This window comes from Pleurodeles waltl, chromosome 5 (assembly GCF_031143425.1).
Source record: "Pleurodeles waltl isolate 20211129_DDA chromosome 5, aPleWal1.hap1.20221129, whole genome shotgun sequence".
NCBI classification, from domain to species: domain Eukaryota; kingdom Metazoa; phylum Chordata; class Amphibia; order Caudata; family Salamandridae; genus Pleurodeles; species Pleurodeles waltl.
The window spans coordinates 1,421,102,832-1,421,124,382 of NC_090444.1; the positions used below are offsets into that span (position 1 = coordinate 1,421,102,832).

Genomic DNA, 21,551 nt, shown 5'->3' on the forward strand with positions numbered 1-21,551 from the left:
GGGCTGCGTGGCACCACACCATTTTAAGTTTATTTTGGCCATGGGTAATGGGGTACCCAGGGCTTTTCAGGGCTTGGTAGGGGGTTATGCGGTCTCCCCATCCCCTTTTTTTAATATAATTCAGCCATGGGAGGATGGGGTCCCCACGGCCTAATAAGGCTGATGGAGGGGGGCTGCATTCCCCACTCCCGTTTTAATATGCATTTCAGCCCCGGGGATAGGATCACCAGGGCTTAATAAGGCTGAGGGAAGGGGACAACATGCCCTCCTCCCTTCATTTTACACCTACACCCCAAGTGATGGGTTCCAGATGCCTCACAGAGGCTCAGGTGGGATGGCACTCGCTCTACTCCGCAAAATAAATATGTTGCGCCACCCCCAGGCCTGGCCACCGGGCGAGGGGGGATTAAAAGAAGTACAGAAGTCGGTGCTATTTTTTTTTTTTTATGCCATGAATCTTCAGCAAATTTGCTGGAAAACTAAAAAATACCTTGGCTCCCGAGAGGAGGGCCAGGGTTTTGTGTTTTTTTAAGACTCTAGGCTGAGTCCAGAGTCCTAAGATGGCTGCCGCCCCATTTTTGTTCATGTAGTGGCAGCCAATCAGATTTCTCCAAGAGATCTATCAGGTCCATGGGTTATCTGTGGCGTGATATTTACATAGTTTGAGCATTAATTGCTCAAAAATTACTAAACAAATATGCACCAAATCACAAAAAGCACTCTTTCTGGACCAAGATCTGACTTTCTGCTGAATTTGGTGCAAATCTGTTCAGCGGTGTGGGCTGTAGCTATGTATAAGTTTCCAACGGAAATATGAATGGGGAAAACACAGTTTGGGATTCCGCCTTTTTCTCTGCCCCTACTTGACGAATCACCCCAAAACTTTCCAGGAAGAAGCTGAGGTGATTTTTTTGGGAAGGGTTTGTGAAGATTTGTCGAACGATGCAAAAGATATAAGCAACCCAAAAAATGCATTTCCTATAAATACATGATCCTAACTAAAACTGCCCAGTGGCGACTGCCATTGGGTAATACACATATTTTCCTTGAAAAAACAAAGATTAAAGAGATGTTATATTCAAGTGAAAATGTCAGTTTAAACATACTGTTTAAACTAACAAAACCTCTGAATTTCACCATTTATAGTTATCTCAAGTACCTATAACTTGTGCTCTAAAGTATCTCTAACTGTCCCCCCACCCCGGCATACACAGTTTTGTCAATAATGATGTTGTTTCAGATGTGCAGTATGTTAATAATGCTGTCATAGAACATGTCATGAGTGATGTAATATATGCAGTACTTAGCAGTGTATGACGGGGGAATGAGGTAAAAATTATTTAGGGCATGAGTTAGAATTACTTGATAAAACTATAACTGGTGAATTTCAGTTATTTGTTAGCTTAAAATATTATGTTTTAACTGACATTTTCATTTAGCTATAACGTCTCTTTGCCCTTTGTTTTGAGCTAATTTTTAAAGATTTTTTTAATGTTTTGTTTTTTTCCTCAGTGGATTTCTATGTATTTTTTTTTACGTAAAGTAAGATGTCCATTGCTGTGAGCAGTGTGGGGTTGGGTTCAGAGCCTGGCCTGTGGCCTAGCTCTGAGACCACCCTCCCCCACCACACAAACAAGAGAACTCACACTGCTTACAGCCTCTGGCTGTGCACGGTATGGGGTTGGGCACAGGGCCTGGTGGAGCTTTCCACCACCCTGGGCTGCCTATGTTATGTAACAATATAAACGGTGTCTCTTTTTAAGAAAGGCCACCAACTGACTTTATCAAAGGGCCAGAACACAAGAAATATCAAAAGCGGGCCTACCTATTGGCTTTTTCCCCAAACAAAAGAAGACAAATTGAAAGAAATACTCGTACTTCACAAAAGAAAGGGTATACCTATATTTATCTGAAAATTACTACCTTCAAGGGCAATACAATGATGAAGAAATGTCTGGACGAGGCTGGAGGACAAAAAAGTCACTACTTTCTGTGACACATCAGACTCAGAGACTGAAGGAAGCTTACATCAGTCTGATGAGACAGATAGGAGATTATAGTTTGAGTCAAACCTGGGTAGAAGTTCCTCAGTTTTAGCCAGGCGTGGGGGACAGAGGGCCCCGCTGAGACCTCTGTATCAACCACATTACAGAGGGAACTTTCCTCCCAATGATAATTATCAATATTTAGAAACCAGGAATGCACAGTATTGGAGACAATAAAAAAGGGTTCATATTTTTTATCTGTCTACAACTCAGCAAGATCAATCCACCAACTGCCTCCTCATGAAGGGTCTCTCTTTTATGCCTTATACAAGTGCCAGCAGATTTCAATTTTTTCAGGACATATTTTCTTTCTTTTGGAAAATTTGACTCAGAAAATATTTTGCCATATTAGACTCATCTGATAGTACACAATATAACCAATCAGGTTTATCCCCACCATCCAAGTTCACTCCTCAGTTAGAACAGGTAAGTCCTAAAGTGGAAATTTTTGAAAAGGTGGTTATGAAGCATCTTAAACAAACTGTCTGGTTTATTCACTGCCCCCAACCTAATTTAGATAGAGGTGAACAGCTCGCTTTTCAAGCTTTAAGGGAGAATAAGTCCCTAACTGTAAAAAGCAGTAATAAAGGGGGTGGTATTGCACTCATTGGTACTGAACAATATATCATGAAAATGAATGAAATGTTGAGTAATAGTGACCACTATACGAAAACCTCTAAAGACCCCACTAGGAGAATAGCTACACAAATTAGACATATTACACCTGTGCTTTAAATAATGGCTACATATGTGACAAAGAGTATGACTTTTTGAATGCTGCCAATCCGAGAATGGCCAGTATACATGGAGTACCCAAAATGCATAAAAATACAACTGATCTGCTGAGCCGACCAATTGTGACTACTATTGGTTCAATTACACAACCTCTATCCAAATATATATGCTCATTTTTAAAATCTAAAGTACCATACAATGAGTGCTACATAAAGGATACCAGAGACACGATCGCCTGTGATAATGGGTAACCGTTCAACCCTAATCGGGAAACTTTGGTGACCCAAGACATTGAAGCTCTGTACAGCATTATTTCTCAGAAATAATATTTAGTAGTCGTACAGTGGTTCATGAAATAAATTCTTAGAGAGGCTCCTAGAGATTCTATTATGGAATCCCTCCAGATAGTATTGGAGGAGAACATTTTTGAATTGGGAAGACAACTTTATGAACAAACAAAGGGTGTGAGCATGGGCACTTACTGTGCACCCAGTGTAGCGAACATCTACATACCACTGTTTGATAAGAAATTTATCCATAGTGAAATTGCTCCTTTCTTTGAGTTGCTGACAAAATGGTCATGATGTATTGATAAAAAAAAAATAGTTTGGTTTGGTACATCCGAGGATCTGAATTAATTTCTACAACAGATCAGTTTGTGTGATCCAAATATGAAGTTTACTGCAAACATTAGTCAGCAACAGGTAGGGTTTCTGGATATATTCATTCACCACTACAATGGCTGACAAGAAGTAGATCTCCATGTGAAACCTACTGCCAGAAACACACTGTTGCATTTCAGTAGTTTCTATCCACGGAATCAGAAACAAAGTATTCCATTTTGACAGTTTCTTACACTCAGGAGGGAGTGTACCAATTTACATGATGATGGCATCCTTGCAAAACTAATGAAGGAAAAATCTGAAGTCTGGGGTTATTTTAGAAGATTGGTATGCGAGTCCCACAAACTAGCAAGATCTTTCACTAGAGATAGCCTGTTGAATAAAGTACAGCGGGGAGAATCCAAGTTAGTATGCATTACAAGGCATTCAGTGTTAAATGAGAAGGTGTACCAGAGAGTTAATTCTAACTAGCACATACTTAATAGTAACACAGAAGAACATCTTAAGCTCCCTAAACCCATGTTTGCTCACAAACATAATACAAATCCTAAGAATTTTGTGGTGTGATCCCATTTGGAAAAATCTGGGTGGTTTGTGCAGAAGACGATTGATGGCAGTGAACATGTTCTTGGCTACTTCCAATGCACAGCATGCAGGGCATGTCTCAATGCTATTCAGACTGATGGTTTCAGTTTTAATTAGTATACCATAAGACAAAACAATTTCACCAGTTCTAAGACCAAAAATAATGTTTAGCGTTTGAGCTGTCCATGTAATCTAGGATATGTAGGTGAGATGGGAAGGCCTTTTGCCACATGTTTTTCTTAACATAAATCAGCTATTAGGACGGCAAAGGTACAGGCCCCTTTAGTGAAACATTATATTGACAACCAGAATGGTTCTGTAGATATTAGAAGGTTGATCCTGGAATAAAATAAAATACAGGTAAGAAAAGGAGAGAATCCTAATGCAGCAAGGAAAAGAAGGGATGTTTTTGAATCTTTACTTTGGACACCCATATCCGAAGTCTAAATAGTGAAGCTCCATGGAAGAATGCCATTGTTCACAACACCTATTAAAAAGGACAGATCATCCGGTAGGGAGACAGATTAACTTGATTAGAATGTGCTGTTCTTATATGTTTTTTTGGATGCCTGGTCACTTTATACACATTTCTTTACAAAAAGCCCTTGCTTTTATCTCTTCAAGATTCATAGATTTCAGAGCATCTTTCTGGGATTATCAGTGAGCCCCCTTTTTTGAGGCATTGAAGAGTTCTATAGGAGAGGACTATATCTATTTAGATGATTGAAAACACAAGTTAAATTCTAAGGATTTGATGCGGTACCTTCAGTAGATGACCTCCTATATCGGTTTTGGTGCTGTGTTGGCAAACATCTCCCACTATTTTTTGTTATGGTTCATTCCGGTTGCATGGAGGATGCCAGGAATTTTTTAGGCTTCTGCTGGCATGTTATTAGGTTTGGCAATTTATGTTTTTTGAATCCCTTCAAGCTTTGAAGATGGCCGCCATAGGACAATAAGCATGCGAGTAAGTACCGAGCTCTATTAAAGGATGAAAGGATGTGCTGGTTGGCGATGGAGCATATAACATGATATACAATAAATATCAGAGGACAAAGTGGGAGGAGGACAGGCACCTCTTTAGCTTTCTGATCGCTTTTGTATTTCTTAAGGAGGCAAAATACATTTCAATATGGCCGCCGTTTTGATAGCTGATTTTTATGAGACTTTCGTGTTGAAAGTAGATCCACCTCCATGTTCACAGGTGCTTTGTTTTGACACCGCATAAACAGGAAAGAGTAGATGGCATCTTAAAAGCAATGCTTGCTCCGGCCCAGTCGCTAGTGTCTTAATGTACCATGACAATTTTAACGGTAAGTACGTTGGCGGTATACATCATTTGGTAGACAATCAACATTCTTGCGGGTGGACATTTTGTTCTTCATAGGCGCTTGTAATTTTATTGGTGATTATTTTACAATTCATAGAGAGGCGGACCAATGTAGTGTCGGATCCCCATGTGTACTAGTGGATTTGCTAAATATTCCATATTGTGAGGCGGTCTATAGTGTCATTTAATCCCCTATTTATGAGGTGACTATTTCCCTTTTAGATTTTCCAACAGCTTACAAGTGTTCAATTAGATTCTCGACGGTTCTGAGGATGAGGTACACAGGGTTTAAAAACAGATAGAAGATTTGTAGCATTTGCAATGGTAGTCAGGCCACCTGTAACACCTACGTAGATCCTGAAGATACAAAGTATAAGAATAGTTTACACCGAGAGGCGTTCTTTCCACATTTGACACAGATACAATGAATTACATAAAAAGGACAAAGCGGATATTTTTCAAGGTTTTTTCCAGGGTGGAGATAGGGATCCGAGTATAGTTTATAATCAGTCTATCTAGGCCCATCGCCTATCCTTTGAAATGTTAAATATTGCAAAAGCCTTTATCTCTAGAGTACAATGGTATGGCAATAGCATTTACAAAGATTTTGTTTCAGTGGTCAGTACGTCTTGCTATTGAGTATTCTGCGATGCAAGATCTCACAGCACCCGTAGACTTGGTACGTGCTCATTTTTTAGCTCCTCTGGGATATATTTTCTTGGCTGATCCTGTGGCCAAATATTGAGAGATTTCTTTTTTATTTCCCTGCTTTGTAGCATTTGGCCATTTGTCTATTTTTTTAACGATTTTGGAGCCCGTTGCACTCCTCTAGAGTGAGTTTGTGGTAAGAGAGGGGCATCACTGAGTGGAAGTTTTGAGGGGCTCAAAGGTATTCTAGAAAGCACCCTGAACAATCTTGACAGCTGGGAAGGAAAAGCAATGGAGAGTTTTACTGTATTTATGCAACAGATTATTTTGATCCCCCACCAGAAGTCCTAGAGCTAACACATAGTAAAACCTTGCCCCTTACTTCTATTGAATAGAGAAATCAATGCTTTTATTTGTAAACAGTATAGGGAACATACATCAGCAAGGCAATCTCGGCTAGGCATTTTAAAAAGGAGGGGGGGAGGCTAAGAATGCGCCTTAAAAAGGATGCGACAGATAGATTCTGGGTTGCAGTAAGAGAAGCAGTCTCCACTGGCCACACTAGGCGGTTCTGGTCATTGATTGCAGAGGGATGCGGTATGAGAACCAGGCCCCTCCCAACGTCCATCAACTAATCTAGCTGGTCTGCCTTTCTATCTGGGACCACCGTGGAACTCCCCCAAACCAGAATGGACTCCTTATATTCATATTCCACTCCAAAAGAAATTGAGGCTGTCATAAGAGGAATGCGTAGTTCTGCCGCAATGGGTCCAGATGAAATCCCCATACAGCAAATAAAACACGACATACAGTCCTGGGGTAAGATTTTATTCCTGGTGTATCAATACTGCTATGAAGCCAGGAATGTCCCTCTATCCTGAAAGGATAGCATCATCGTTCCCCTGTATAAAAAGAGGGATCGAAGCTGTCCTAGAAATTATCGCCAGATTGCACTTTTGGATGCGGTCGGGAAAATGTTTGCCAATTCTTTTTTTCCCCAGATTAGCGATAGGGCAGAAAGGAATAAAATGATCCCCTTGGAACAGTCAGGCTCCAGGAGAAATCACAGCACAATTGATAATATCTCAGTCCTGCAAGTAATTAATGAGAAATACATCGCTCTGAGAGGGGGAGTGTTCTACACAGCCTTCGTAGTCTTCTCCACAGCATTTGATAAAGTAGACTGTGTCTCGCTGTGGAAGAAGCTCTTAAGACTAGGCATGCCTGGCATTCTCCTTGATCTTATGGTATCTCTTCACTCTTCCACCTGGTGCAGAGCATTGCTAGGGGGCGAGCGAGGCCTATCCCATGTCATTTTGACTAAAAACAGCCTAAAACAATGGTCTATGTTGGCCCCATTGCTATTTCCTTTGCACCTCTCAGACTTACCTACTCGTTTAACTCAGTGTGAGGGTTTTGCCCCTAAATTAGGAGGTAGACTGTTATGTTGTCTGCTTTATGTAGATGACATAATTATATTAGATCGCATCCGAAAGGGGCTTAATAACCATCTTCAAGCCCTCGAGCAACACACTGAAGACCATTTTGTTAAAGGTAACTTGCTCTAAAAGCAAAATATTGTGTTTTCATGGGAAAAAAAGATTTAAGTACAGCAGTTTACATTGGACCTTGGTTGCCCAACAACTCAAAGGAGTAAACTCATACACCTTTTTGGGTAAAATCGTCTGTGGGAACCTTAAAGATAGAGAACATATTGAGCACAACTAAAAGAAGGCGCCATCCCAAGCTAATGGTCTGAACGCCCTATATAGGGCAACGGGCAGAAGGCACTTCAAACATCTGCTAGACGTTTATCGGATAAAGATACCCCCGTCCCTACTCTACGCATAGAGAACATTGCGGTCTCCAAATGGGTCCTTCTCGATAAACTCGAGGGACATGTCTTGAGGAATCTCTCATCCGTAAACTCTGCCTTTTCTGCACCAACATTAATACTTGAGCTGGGCTTGCGCAGATCCTTCATTCAAGATTGGGCTGCGGTAATTCGCTGTATGGTTAGCCTGATGCCGTGCAGCGATGACTCTCTGCGGTCACTGTTAAAAAAGGAAATATTAGTTCCCACAGAGCAAAATATACCATCTGCAGGAATTTTCTATATGCCATAGATCTTCTGCAATTCTCTCCAGCATTGCTCAAATGCACACTTAGGAATGCAGCTTGTGCCATGGGTTTCCGCCAGGATAGCCAGGCTTGTGTACACAGGCAGAGTTTTCACATTAGATCTGATACCTTAAGGCCGAGGGTTAAACAGCCCTACCTCATCTGGAACTAGCCCCACGGGATCAGAAGATTCTGGCTTCTGCTACAACATGGGCTGCTTCCCCTTAATACATTACAGGCTAGATGGTTCGGTTATTCTGCTATTTGTAATCTTTGTCACAATGGCGCCCAAGATTTGAAACATGTTGTACTAATTTGTCTGGCATTATCTTTACATCGCCACAGGTGGCTGCGCCCTATTTGTCTCGCTCTTTCCCTATGCACTGCCTCGGAGTTATTACATGCCCTCTTTATTCTGCCAAATGAAATGTTTTGCGTCTGAATTTTTAACTATTTTAAATGTTTTTTATCATTGACTTATTTTAATCAACCGTTAAGTTAAATATGTATCGTTTTATGTGGACCTCCTGTGGAGTTCTGTATCATAATAAATAAAAGACTTGAAACTTGGTAAGAGAGTGGAATGCAGTTGCTATTATGGTATGTGGATCATGCATGACATTGAGAGAAGATTGCTTATCAAATGCATGAATATTGGAACACCTATTTAGACACTCTTCACTCTTGTAAGGAGCGCCTATATGAGGTGGATGCATGAATTGGAAATTCAAGGAAGTTCCTTTCTCTTTTCCCTTTTCACAGTAGACTCTATGGTGGTAGTGTATTTTGTTTTGCAGCAAACACTGGTGTTTGTGAGTACCCAGTCTGAAGCTGGAGGTTCTGACTCAGTGTAAATTGATTCAGTGAAGATATCATGAGTTTTGATTTGGCTCAGTAAAATTGTTTACTTAATTCATTTGCAGCTGTTCATTTTCATTGGATGTATCATTGGAGTGGCTTCTCTGAAGAAGGCGCTGAATAGCCAAAACGTGCACAGAAACGAAATTAATGGAGCCACAGATGTTACAGTAATGAGATGGAAATCAATGAGGCCACTGATGTAACAGTAATCGCATCTGAAGCCACAATTCAGGAATATATGATTTAAATCACAGTAATCAAAAGGAACATTAGACCAGATAATATAACAACGTTGTGTATACGACTGTAGTCATAATTAAAGAATTGATGAATTTCAATTACTGTAGCAATGTATTGTAGGCTGTATGTAACTGTATATAGTGAATTTTGATAAGTTTTTTTGCTGTCTTTTTGCTATATTGTGAAAGTATACTGGGTAATGTGTATAGTGTGATTGTGGCATGTATGAGGGTGATTGAATGAGAGGTAGAGAATGGCATGTTTTTTTTCAGTTTTATATTTATTTATAAAAGATGTGAAGTTGGATAATGTCTGATAAAATTATTGAACGCAATACAATAATATGAAGAATAAAGTAGAGGTGAGAAATCTATCACATGGTCTGAGCCATTACTATATGTGTAATATTGAGGAGATAAAGTTAAGTTTGGTTGCCTCTGGGACTTTTCTTTGTATGATTTTTTTCAAGGGCATCTGCACATCAACATATATTAAGCAAACCTATTGTCTATGTCAAAAAGTCAGTGATAACTATAATCAAATTTACATTTTATTAATTCACACATTGTAATGTTTAACAACAGTGATTGTCGCAAAATGCTGACAAGAAATCATTTAAAAAAAACATTAACATGTCTGAAGTTTTCTGAATACTTCTCAGGGCACAAAATGCAGCCACACAGCCAGCCATATGGTGTCCTGCACTCCAGCTGAAAAGCACACTCCTCCAGCTCAGAGTGCTTTAAAAGTTATGGTAAGCTCTCCTGGGGTCACGGGTTTGATGATCCTGGAGATCTGCAATCTTTTTAACTGTTGTTGGGGGGCTGCTGTGCTCCCTGCAGCCCCTACAATATTTAAAAGCTGGTGCTGCAGACCCTTTTAGGTGCACCAACAGCGTCAATTACTTTTTAAAACAAGCCCCTGCAAGGCATTATGGTGTGCTCCTCAGCTGGAGCAGTGACTATGAAATGAGGGGCTACTCCACTCAGTTTATGATCACTACTTTTTTTATTGGGAGTGAGGTGTGCAGGCCCTCCCAAGCCATTTCATAGCCTGAGGACCTAATCCACTCAGAGCCCTCTCAGTTTTAAAAGGGGAGAGGGCATGCCGCTGGGATGGGTGCAGGCAGGGGAGCAGGCAGGGACAGCAGGGGCCAAGGGGCAGAGGGCAAGTTATGTCTCAGGGAGAAAGGCCACATGCCCCCAGCCCCTTAAAAAGTAAACTAGCCCTGAGGAGAAGGGGTTCCTGGGACCTCAAAATGGCACAGGGAGGGGGATGTGTGCCCACCAGTATAGTCATAATAGCCATTTTGAAGTCCCTGGGATCTCAAAATGGCTCAGGAAGGGGTGTAATGTTCCTCACTCCCCAAAAACGTACTTCCAGTAACCATTCCAGGTCCTTACCTACTCTGGGGGGGGCTTATCATTTAAAATGGCGGGAGCCTGCCCACCCCCCCCTTTTTGTAACATCATGACCGTGGATCCTCAGTGCCATAAAATAAATTAAACTTTGACCAGGGGGGACCCTTTGGGACCCCCTACCAGGCCTAATAGAGCAGGGTATCCCTTCCCTGCCTCTCTAAATACCCATGCACCCCATATGTTTTTTTATTCTTTTGTATAGAGCCGGGAGCTAAGGCCCTGAGTCCTACAATAGCTTCAGCCACATCTTTGTTGATGTGGTGGCAACCAATCCGATCATATATTTAAAACCTGTTGGCTTTGTGGACCCTCAGCATTTCTATATACACATTAATTTGTAACCTTAATTTCTTAAAAACTACTGAACAGCTGTACACCAAACAACAAAAAGTATGCTTTCTGGAAAAGGCCAGCTGTCAGGGCACTCATGATTAAAAGTTAATACGGTATAGAGACTTTAGCTTTGGAATGGCAATAACACCATAGAGAGTTCATACACCATTTATTTTTGCAGTACAAAGTTCGCCATCAATATAAAACAAATCATCCTTAAATTCGGATATTCATGCAGTAGCCAAAGCTTTAATGTTCATGTAGCAACCATAGCCAACACGTGTTTCGTCCTATGAGAGAGTATTCTCACGGACTTCATCAGGGCTTGATTCAAAATAAGTTTTATATAGGAAATCAGTCCTAGTAAGACTCTGTAGAAAATCTATAATAAGTACAAAACATTCCATAATACGTCGTATAATAGAGAAATCTTCATGCGTTACTTCAATGCGCAGTGCGGGGAGAAGAGTAATCGATAGCTAAGAATATAGCTGGGAAACCTATCTTCAAAGTAAATATCTATATCCAAGAGAGACACTCCGTGGTGTGATAATCCCACTAGGCTCTCAGTAACGGTGAAACGAAATCGTTGGGACCCCCTACCAGGCCTAATAGAGCAGGGTATCCCTTCCCTGCCTCTCTAAATACCCATGCACCCCATATGTTTTTTTATTCTTTTGTATAGAGCCGGGAGCTAAGGCCCTGAGTCCTACAATAGCTTCAGCCACATCTTTGTTGATGTGGTGGCAACCAATCCGATCATATATTTAAAACCTGTTGGCTTTGTGGACCCTCAGCATTTCTATATACACATTAATTTGTAACCTTAATTTCTTAAAAACTACTGAACAGCTGTACACCAAACAACAAAAAGTATGCTTTCTGGATCAACGTCTAGCTTTCTGCCAAATTTGCTGTAATTCAGTTCAACCGTGTTTGGGGTATCACTCTTGACATTTATCTGTGAAAACACAAACGTCCTTAATCAGCTCAAAGACAAAAGTGTTTCCATATTTGGAATAAGAGCACTGTATTAGCCTACCGCTACTGCACATATATGCATCCACAGCCAAAATTTCAATATTGTCAGCCATCTTCTTCTCCAGACTTTCTCAACCCCTGTCTCTTCTCTTCCTGTGTTTTTCTATCCTTTCTTTTCTTATTAGTGAAAATGTTTTCTATTGCGCCAAACTGATCGTACACTAATGTCCTTTATGTTAATTTATCTTACCACAACACTATCTACAAGATGCTAAACGGACATTATCAGCACACTTGTACATTTCACGGTAGCCAATTGGTCACAACGAAATAATAAATTAACTATCTTGATTCCTTTCTCATGTTGAATAGCATGTATACTAATTGTTGCCTTCTTTCACATCATATTGTAATGACTATATCTATGCTGCAATGTATACCTCAGTACCTCCTCTCTATATGCTACATTTTAAAAAGTATTTTGAAATAAAAAAGAAGACAGTACTGAAATAAACCCCTGAGCCGAAAGAGAGATACCCTCACTGGGTGGTCAAATAGCACCAGAGAATCATAAGACTAACAGATATTAGGGTCATGGTGGGTTAAGTCAGTGGGGACACATCTGGGGAATGGTGGAACCGGATAGAAAACACTGACGTTTTAGATTTGAAATTGGATAAAGGCACACCTAAATATTTGTTGGGGTAGTGATTTTGACAGAGTTTAGAAAAGGGCACTATGTTCCCTATCCTTAGACATGTATTTGTATTATATCCTTTTATTTTTTCACCCCATCCCTCACTCTTCATCCATCAGGTATTTCACTGTCACTCTATCGGGCACGTTTTTGACTGGGGGCTCAAAAAATTAATAGTCGGGTTCTGTTCTGATGACTCACAAAATATATTCAATAAATGTATGTATATTGTATTTCTATAGCATAAACCTAGCCAACAAAGCACAATCTGCATGGAGAATTTTGGCATTACATTGTAAAGCTTTTGCTACCTGTCTGTGTCGCAATTTAGAGTGTGAAAAAGAAAAAGGGTCTCTAAATGTGGCAGAACATAACATTTGCCGCTTTTTGACTGATGCCCTGCATCCTACAGCTTTTTCATTTAAGGCCCAAACTTCGATAAGCTCAGAAAAACAAATACAAAGAGCTTTTTGCACACTTTGGGAAGGGGGAAGAGCAGCATAACGGTAGATAATTTTGAGGGCCTCCCATCTCCAACCGTTTTTACCAAGGGAGCAAGTTAAGACACTCCCCTCCTCTGTGATCATGGCTTATCCTACCAATGAAATGGTTAATGCGTTCATAAAGAATCAACACCTTTCTTTCTAGGTAAGCATAAAAAAGCTTTCTGCTGTTCTACTACCTATCTAAAACTTAAGTGCATATATTGATTGACTTTCACAAAAATATTAAAGCTCAACTTTCAAGCACTGATACTTCGAAGAGTCATGATATTACAAATACGGTTTCATAATATGACATGCAGTATCCTCTTTCAAATACATTGATGTCGACCTCTTAGACAAATAATTTTAACACCAAACGCTGCAACATCTACTAGAACAGAAGATAATTTGACCTGATAAATACTTACTACCTATCGTTCAAAAGCAAAGGAAAGTATTTCCAAGGAGATTCATCTGTGTAATCACTGGGCTTCTCCTTGTACATACAATAGAACTTTACAAAACTCCTCAAACCAGTTGTAGGAAACCACGATGCAAAAGTAAGGATAATTATTGACCTGGATCCTATGGAGTTCATGTAATCAAACTGTATATAAAGTGAAGCATATGTGGCAAAGAAGTGGGGCACAGGCAGGTCAGATAGTATGCCTATACCTGTGCTGCTTCACCAAGACCCTGGGGGTCTGCTGATACTAAATTAGCAATACTTTAGTTAAAGCTTTGTGATAACTAAGAATAAATATTTCTTAAAGCAAATATATCTACATCAGCCTTAAACGCCCATGTCCAAAACGTAAACAGACTCAGAAGGAAATCTGTTCCCTCCCCTCTAAGCCATTTGTTTCCATCAAATGCTAATTGGAGTTTGTAAGAGTGTTATTTTAAGTAAAAATCACTCCACCTTTCCAGCGCCTAAACGTCACTAAGGCCGATGGAGAACGTACTAACTGATTTTGATCCTGCAAGTGAATTCTGTATACATTTGGTTTACTTGTGTGTTGACAAGGATATCATTATAGCTATTTAATAAAAAATGTGTTCATTCAGATCTTCATATATTTGGAGTAGAGGCTAACTGTGCTAAGGGAGAAACCTTATACTGACACTAGAGTAGGAGGTTGTGAATACAGGACTAAGAATAGCAATTTAGAAAGTGTGAACTAGATCATGTAGCCTGGGGGCGCATTCTGGTCATGTAAGCCCCACCTTTAAACCCTATATGCTTTCTCTAAAATTCTAAAGGTTTTGTTCGGCACATATTCTATGCATCGCCGTTGAGATAAACATAGCACTATTTCCCAATTAAAGATGCTAGGCTGAGGAGACTTGATTTATTTCGTCTTTGCAAGAACTCAATCCATCTCTTTTCCAAACTATAAAAAAGGCAGTGGAGGGAGCCACTGCAGGGTAATGGGATATTCCATGACTGACTCTTTTTATCCAAAATCAGAGTATTATTCCGAGACTAAAGACCAGTCCAGGCTCTGCGTTCAAAAGCCACTCTTTGGGAAGGATGCTGGCTGTTGCTGATAATTTGGAATCCCCAAACTAAACTGGGCATAGCTGCAGAATAATCGACTTACAATTAGGCAGAATTATTGAATGTTGTCGAAGGTATGGTGGTGAATACTACTTCTTTCGTGTATTAGCCAATTTGAGATGTGAGGAGTGGGGGCGCTTTTAAATCCCACATTTGCCCAGCTAAGGGATACTGGCCCTACGCCGTAGATTTCTCGCAACCCAGTCTGTCAAGTATGAGGAAAGAGCTATTTCATGCCAAGACCATGGAGATGACAAATCAATAACTTATTTGGACAATTGATTTGCTCACACATATGTTCTCCTGTTTTGTAGACACATCAGTAGTATACCGGTGAAATAATACAAATGAAATGTTGCATTTTCTTGCAATTGTTTTAACAATATATTGCCTAGACAGCATTGTAAGAAATGAATAATACTAAAAAAGGGAACACTACTTCCATAATGTTGTGCTGCATGCAGAATGCACCAAACCCTGTGCAAATATACTGTGCAGTGTAATAGACACAATATTAATTACAAAATTAGCTACATTGAAACAAAACCCCACGCAGCAGGACAAAGATGCATGTTTTGTTTCTTATCATATGGGTACGTATGACTGGTCAAATGTGTGTGGCCTGTTTTGCTAGTATGTGTGTGAATGTCTAGTTTGTGATTGTATAAAGTATGTGTTGCAAATAGGTGTGATAAGACACGATCCGCTTGCAACACTCTTCTACGGCTCGATAGAAGCCGCTGTCTATCCGGACCACAGACAAGAGGATACCCGGCTGCAGCGCCCGACACGATGCTGTGAAGCAGCCACACCCGATTTGAAGTCTGTAACCACTGACTGCCTTCATGCCTCCTTTCCTTCATCCCTGTGTCTCGCCTGACTGTGGTTTTATAGCATGGGCACGCCGGCCCCACAGCCCCGTCGTAAAGTACCTCAACCCCGAAGCACTTAGCTTGTGAGTGGCCTTGCTAGTGCACCCTTCTGGGAGCAACAGAGGCTTAGAGGTACATCTGCTGGTGTGCAAGGCTGGGTGGGGCTGACGCAGGTTAGCTAGCTCGCTCATATGACTTGACACGTATATACCCTATGTTGCTTCTGCAATGGCTTGGGGGTCTGCCGCAGAAATTCCAGTTGCAAAAGTTACTAACCCTGATGGTGGGGATGGTCGCCTTGAGCGATCAGGGCACACACCTGGCCTGTGTATCCTGGCAAGAAGGATCAAACAACGGGTCATCTTTGCCTTGTCTATACTCTTCCCTCACAAATCGTGTGCATAAGGGTGACACTGAGACAGGAGGTAGGAGAGAAGCATCGCGGAGCCGATGGTGACTGGTCGGCCAGTTACAAACAGCACAAGGATGGCCGAAAAGAGAAGCACAACTGCACACATATATAGGGGCTGTAGGTGCAAGCATACGCTAGCAACTATCGGAAGACAGGGAGAGGGTAGAGTGACCACGATGATAAACTGCTTACAGTGGCTCTGCCTGAGACGAATGTGGGTGGGCCAAAGGCTACACTCGCCATTTGAAACAAGTAACGAGCAAAGCCTGCGTCCCGATCACATACCAGGAGCGCTGAACATACCCTGCCTCTGCCCTAAGGTGTGGTGAGGTAAGGGAGTGCGGTCTGTGAGATGCACAAAGCTCCCAATGCAACCCTCAAGCCACAGAAAGCTGCCCGTAGGAATAGCGGCGGGGCATCACATGTTTCTACAGAGCAGAGAGAGACAGAATGACATCAGCCGTCAGGTGCCATGGATGAAGGGACAAAGATGGCACAGCCCCCCGATGACGTAAACTGCAATCAGTGACATCACTAAAAATGGTACATTCGCCAGGAGAGCCGAGGACGGGCAGCAATATGGTACGGCTCTAACAGCTCCTACAAAACACCTCTTTTAGTGCACCCCATCGAACGACTCCTAAAAAAACACTCCATCCGCTATTTCTGTGGAGTAACTATTAGAGGGCACTTCCCAAAGAATACCGTAGAGTACACACCTAATGAAGTCTCTCTATCTCCCCACCTCCTGTAGAACAAACCCTGTAAAGTACCCTAGCTGCCCTCGTGGAACATCTTCTAGAACACCTCTTATATAAAACAATCTATATGGTGTCCCCAAATAATCCCCAAAAGGCACTCCTAGAGCTCATACCTCCCCTAGAAGAATATCCCCGTACACGCGCGCACACACACACACCGGTGCTAGGGGCGCTTACTTGAGCATGGCCTCCTCTTTCTCCTCCTCCTGCTTCTGCCGGTCCATGACTGCCATGATGATGCTGCGCTCCTCCTCGGTCAGGTGGCTCAGGTCAGGGATCTCGGGGGCCGGGCGCGGGCCCTGCACCAGGGGGGCCCCCAGGGACGAAGACATACTGAGCACGGCTGCCTCCGCCCTCCCCCGGTGGGAGCTCTGCTCAGGGCGCTAGGGTCCCGCTGTGTGGCGTCTCTGCCGGGCTACCTGTCGCCCCTAAGCTCATACTGGCCCGCAGAGCACAGCTTCTATGGGCGGGGGCCCCTGGTAATGGGGCAGTGGTATAGCCAGGTTCGAGGCCGCGGTGGCTATCCGTTGGTCTCCAGGTTTCGGGAGGCAGTTTGCAATACTCTGCGGGGCTACTGGACTACGCCGCTTTTCGCACGGGCACCGCCTCCAGCCGCTGCCTCTGAATGGGAGCCACCAGCAGCAACGTTCCATCCGCCCGCCCCGCCGGGTCTGACACAGACCCGAGCACGCGCCTCCACTGCGCGTGTCAGTTGAACGTTGTCACCATTATAGAGAGCGGGCGCGCGCTGTGCAAGGCAGGACCGAAACGCGAGTTCACGTGCCTTGATTACAGCTGTTCGCGGGCGGGGCTGTGTCCATGCTGCTTGCCATTTTGGGGACAGGCTTATTGCAAGCATTGGCTAGTAGTAGGTCAGATGTTCAAGTATGGTGACATTATGATATTATTCATAGTCTGCCTGGCCAACGTAGGGTTGGTCAACTGTTTATTTTCTTTTTTTAGAAGTCGATAAAGGTGCGTTCGCTGACATATGCAATGATCATGAATGACCACGTCCTTCCCAGAGAGATTTGTGTAGCTTCATTTGCCATCTTTGACAGCACTGTATTGTCATAACCCTCTACAAGGATGTGTTGTTTTTGTGCGTCAAAAGCACTAACTAAAATGAAAACCATGCACCAGAACAAGATTTTTATTTTGGTATTTTAGTTTGTTAAATTACATGACATATTGCATTTGTTTAGGATGACTACTGCAATATGAAATAGTTACCATGCTGATAAATGTAAAACAATAAGATGTTTAAATCTGATTTGCTTTTCTGTTCTCTCCCTAGAACCTGAGGGCGCCAAAACAGTTTAACACGTCTATTGTGCCCCCGCCCTTCTCTCGGGGCGTTTGACAGTCTCCCAGTAACCTCACAGGTAACCTCGCACCATATCGTCCTTTTTTTATTTCCTCTGAATGTAGAGTAGTAGAATTAGGAGCTGAGCGCGCGCCTCGCCCCTCCCAGGTTACGTGCCGCATGCTCTATACACTGTTGTTGTCGCGTGCACGCTACTTCAGCACGCTGGCTAGCTCCAGTCCGTCCTACAAACTTACCAGTTTAACTTGGCAGACACGTTAAACGGGACATGCTTTTCGGATGCTCATTTTGTTCGAATATCAACCGAGCGTTACACATTTCAGACAGAGGTGCATTTATCACTGCCTGAAACCTTCAAATACACCAAAACTTTCTGCTCGTCTCTTTCCCGTCAGTCCTGTCTCACCGCAAGGTGGGTCATGTTTTTCTGTAATGTAGATGTTTTTCTTAGTTATTATTAGATTAAGATGTTTTCCTTCGTTATTATTATTATTTTTTGTTGTTGTTATTATTATTATTATTACTATTATCTTGCAGAACATGAATAGACGTCTGGCCTTTCGGTTCCTTGTTACAGTCTAGTTGTAACAACACTACTCCCCATGTGAAAACAACATGACCTGCTAGTGCAGGTGTCTTAATAAAAATGACTATTGAGTGTTTATGTATTTTGAATAACAAGTTTATGTAGAAAAAGAAATAACGTAGAAAAATAATGCACACATTTGAAAATGTGATTACGAAGAATGGCCACCAATGTTAACAAAGTGTACTAATCAATGATTAAATATTATGAAATGTTAAATATATGTTAGACTAATGCAGTAATATGCCATATTAAGGGTTATGAATTAAGCTTTAGCTTTATTAATTGTAGGCCTTAACGTAGTGAGTGTCTTGGCCTAGTTGCCAGGCCTCATGTAAAAATTGTATTTCTCATCGTTTAATGAAATAGGTGACCAAGTGAATTAAACTGTGAATTTCTATTGTATTGTTTAAATGTGCTCTTAAAGGAAGCTTTGCGTGTGAACCAACTAGTAGGAGATGATGCTCTTGCTAATGTAACATTTTATGTGTAATGTGTGTGAGACTGACTTTCCCAGGACAAGAACAATGAAGATACTGACTAGAGTTGAAGCTGCAACAATATTGTTACCTGACAAGCCAAATGATGAGGACATTGCAAGACAAACCAATCAACAATATTTGAAAGGAGAAATATTAGAATTCATAGACTTGGGATTTTAGTTTCATTGGACAGAATGTGAACATACGATTAACTGACCAATAGGGATTTAGGGGATAGTTTTAACAGTTTTGTCTTAACAAGAGTACACAGAGGCAAGAGATTCATTCATTCGCTCATTCTGAGAGAAATCAGTAATTTTGCCCATTTTATTCCTGACCAAGAGGTTATTACTTTCTTATGCCTCCTGACTAGAGACATGCTTAACTTTAATACTTAAAGACTTTTCCCTTTTTAAAATTCTGATGTTGAAGCCTGATGCTTTGCTGTTCGACTGATGTCCCGAGGACAAAGACTGATTGTGCTTTGCTGATCCACCCTGAGGATAGGTATATCCAAATTGTGATTATCATGCATATTTGCTTTTTCTTTCTAGGTACCAACTACGCTTTTTTGATAGAACCTTAGTTAGATGTTTTTCCAAACTGGTGTTACTAAATTGTTTTGCATGAAGCCCAACATGCTGATGCTAATTTGATGTTAGTTAAGGATTCTCACTAATGACTTACGACAACAGAGACTAATGCTTGATGAATTTCTCTGCTGGATTACATGTGTGTTATAACGTTGACACAGTTGACTTTGCTATTGATGTGCACCATAACTTTAGAATGTGTTGCATTTCAAGCTTTGATTAGATTATGTTTCTCCCGCCACTTTGGACAACCAGTGTTGTTTCTGTATGTGTTTGTTAGACCTGACAGCCTTAGGGTGGTCACGCTAACTTTTTGCTTGCCTCCCTCCACTTTTTGGACACTGCTTTTGCTGGTTTTAGGACTCTGCGCACTTTACCACTGCTAACCAGTGCTAAAGTGCATATGCTCTCTCCCTTAGGACATGGTGACATTGGTTAATTAAGGAAAGGAGCCTCTTTCTAGCATGGTTACCCCTACTTGTGGCCTGTTTGTGAGTGTGTGTCAGTGTTTTTTTACTGTGTCACTGGGATCTTGCTAGCCAGGACCCCAGTGCTCATAGATACAAACCTATATGGCAGTGTGTTTTGCCTGTCTCACTGGGATCCTGCTAGCCAGGACCCCAGTGCTCATAGTTTGTGGTCTAATGTGTATGCCTGTGTAGTGCCTAACTGTGTCACTGAGGTTCTGCTAATCAGAACCTCAGTGCTTATGCTCTCTCTGCTTTTAAATTTGTCACTGTAGGCCAGTGACTACATTTACGAATTTCAATTGGAATACTGGACCCCCCCTTATAAGTCCCTAGTATATGGTACCTAGGTACCCAGGGCATTGGGGTTCCAGGAGATCCATATGGGTGGCAGCATTTCTTTTGCCACCCATAGGGAGCTCAGAAACCCTTGCACAGGCCTGCCATTGCAACTTTCGTGAAATAACGCACACGTTATTTCACGGCCCTTTTCACTGCACTTAAGTAACTTATAAGTCACCTATATGTCTAACCTTCACTTGCTGAAGGTTAGGTGCAAAGTTACTAAGTGTGAGGGCATCCTTGCACTAGCAAAGGTGCCCTCACATAGTTCAGGACCATTTCCCCGGACTTTGTGAGTGCGGGGACGCCATTACACGCATGCACTACATATAGGTCAATACCTATATGTAGCTTCACAATGGTAACTTCGAATATGGCCATGTAACATGTCTATGATCATGGAAATGTCCCCCCATTCCAAATCTGGTATTGGGGAGACAATTCCATGCATCCTGAGGGCTCCACCATGGACCCCGAATATTGCTAAACCAGCGCTCTGAGGCTTGCACTGCAGCTACAGCTGCTGCCACCTCACACACAGGGTTCTGCCCTCCTGGGGTCTGGGCAGCCCAGTCCCAGGAAGGCAGAACAAAGCATTTCCTCTGAGAGCAGGGTGTTACACCCTCTCCCTTTGGAAATAGGTGTTACTGGGAGGTAGCCTCCCCCCAGCCTCTAGAAATGCTTTGAAGGGCACAGATGGTGCCCTCCTTGCATAAACCAGTCAACACCGGTTCAGGGACCCCTTATCCCCTGCTCTGGCGAAAAGCTGGACAAAGGAAAGGGGAGTGACTACTCCCCTGTCCATCACCACCCCCGGGGGTGGTGCCCAGAGCTCCTCCAGTGTGCCCCATACCTCAGCCATCTTTCTTTGCAAGGTGTGGGGGCACTCTGGAGGCTCTGAGTGGCCAGTGCCAGCTGGTGATGTCAGAGACCCCTCCTGATAGGTCCTTAGCTGATAAGGTAGCCAATCCCCCTCTCAGGGCTATTTAGGGTCTCTCCCGTGGGTTCTCTTCAGATTCTGCTTGCAAGTTTCCTTCAGGAAT

General features: G+C 42.2%; 1 protein-coding gene across 2 annotated transcripts in view; it reads right to left on the minus strand.

Annotated features, from left to right (window-relative positions):
- The window catches only part of RIMS1 (regulating synaptic membrane exocytosis 1), a 2,255,956-nt gene extending 2,238,618 nt beyond the window's left edge, over positions 1 to 17,338 (minus strand). For both annotated transcript variants that reach the window (XM_069235695.1, XM_069235694.1), the window contains exon 1: positions 16,889 to 17,338. In XM_069235695.1, coding sequence (XP_069091796.1) covers positions 16,889 to 17,043 — 155 coding nt within the window. In that variant the 5' untranslated portion in view covers positions 17,044 to 17,338. The remainder of the gene's footprint in view (positions 1 to 16,888) is intronic.
- Positions 17,339 to 21,551: the final 4,213 nt, after the last annotated feature.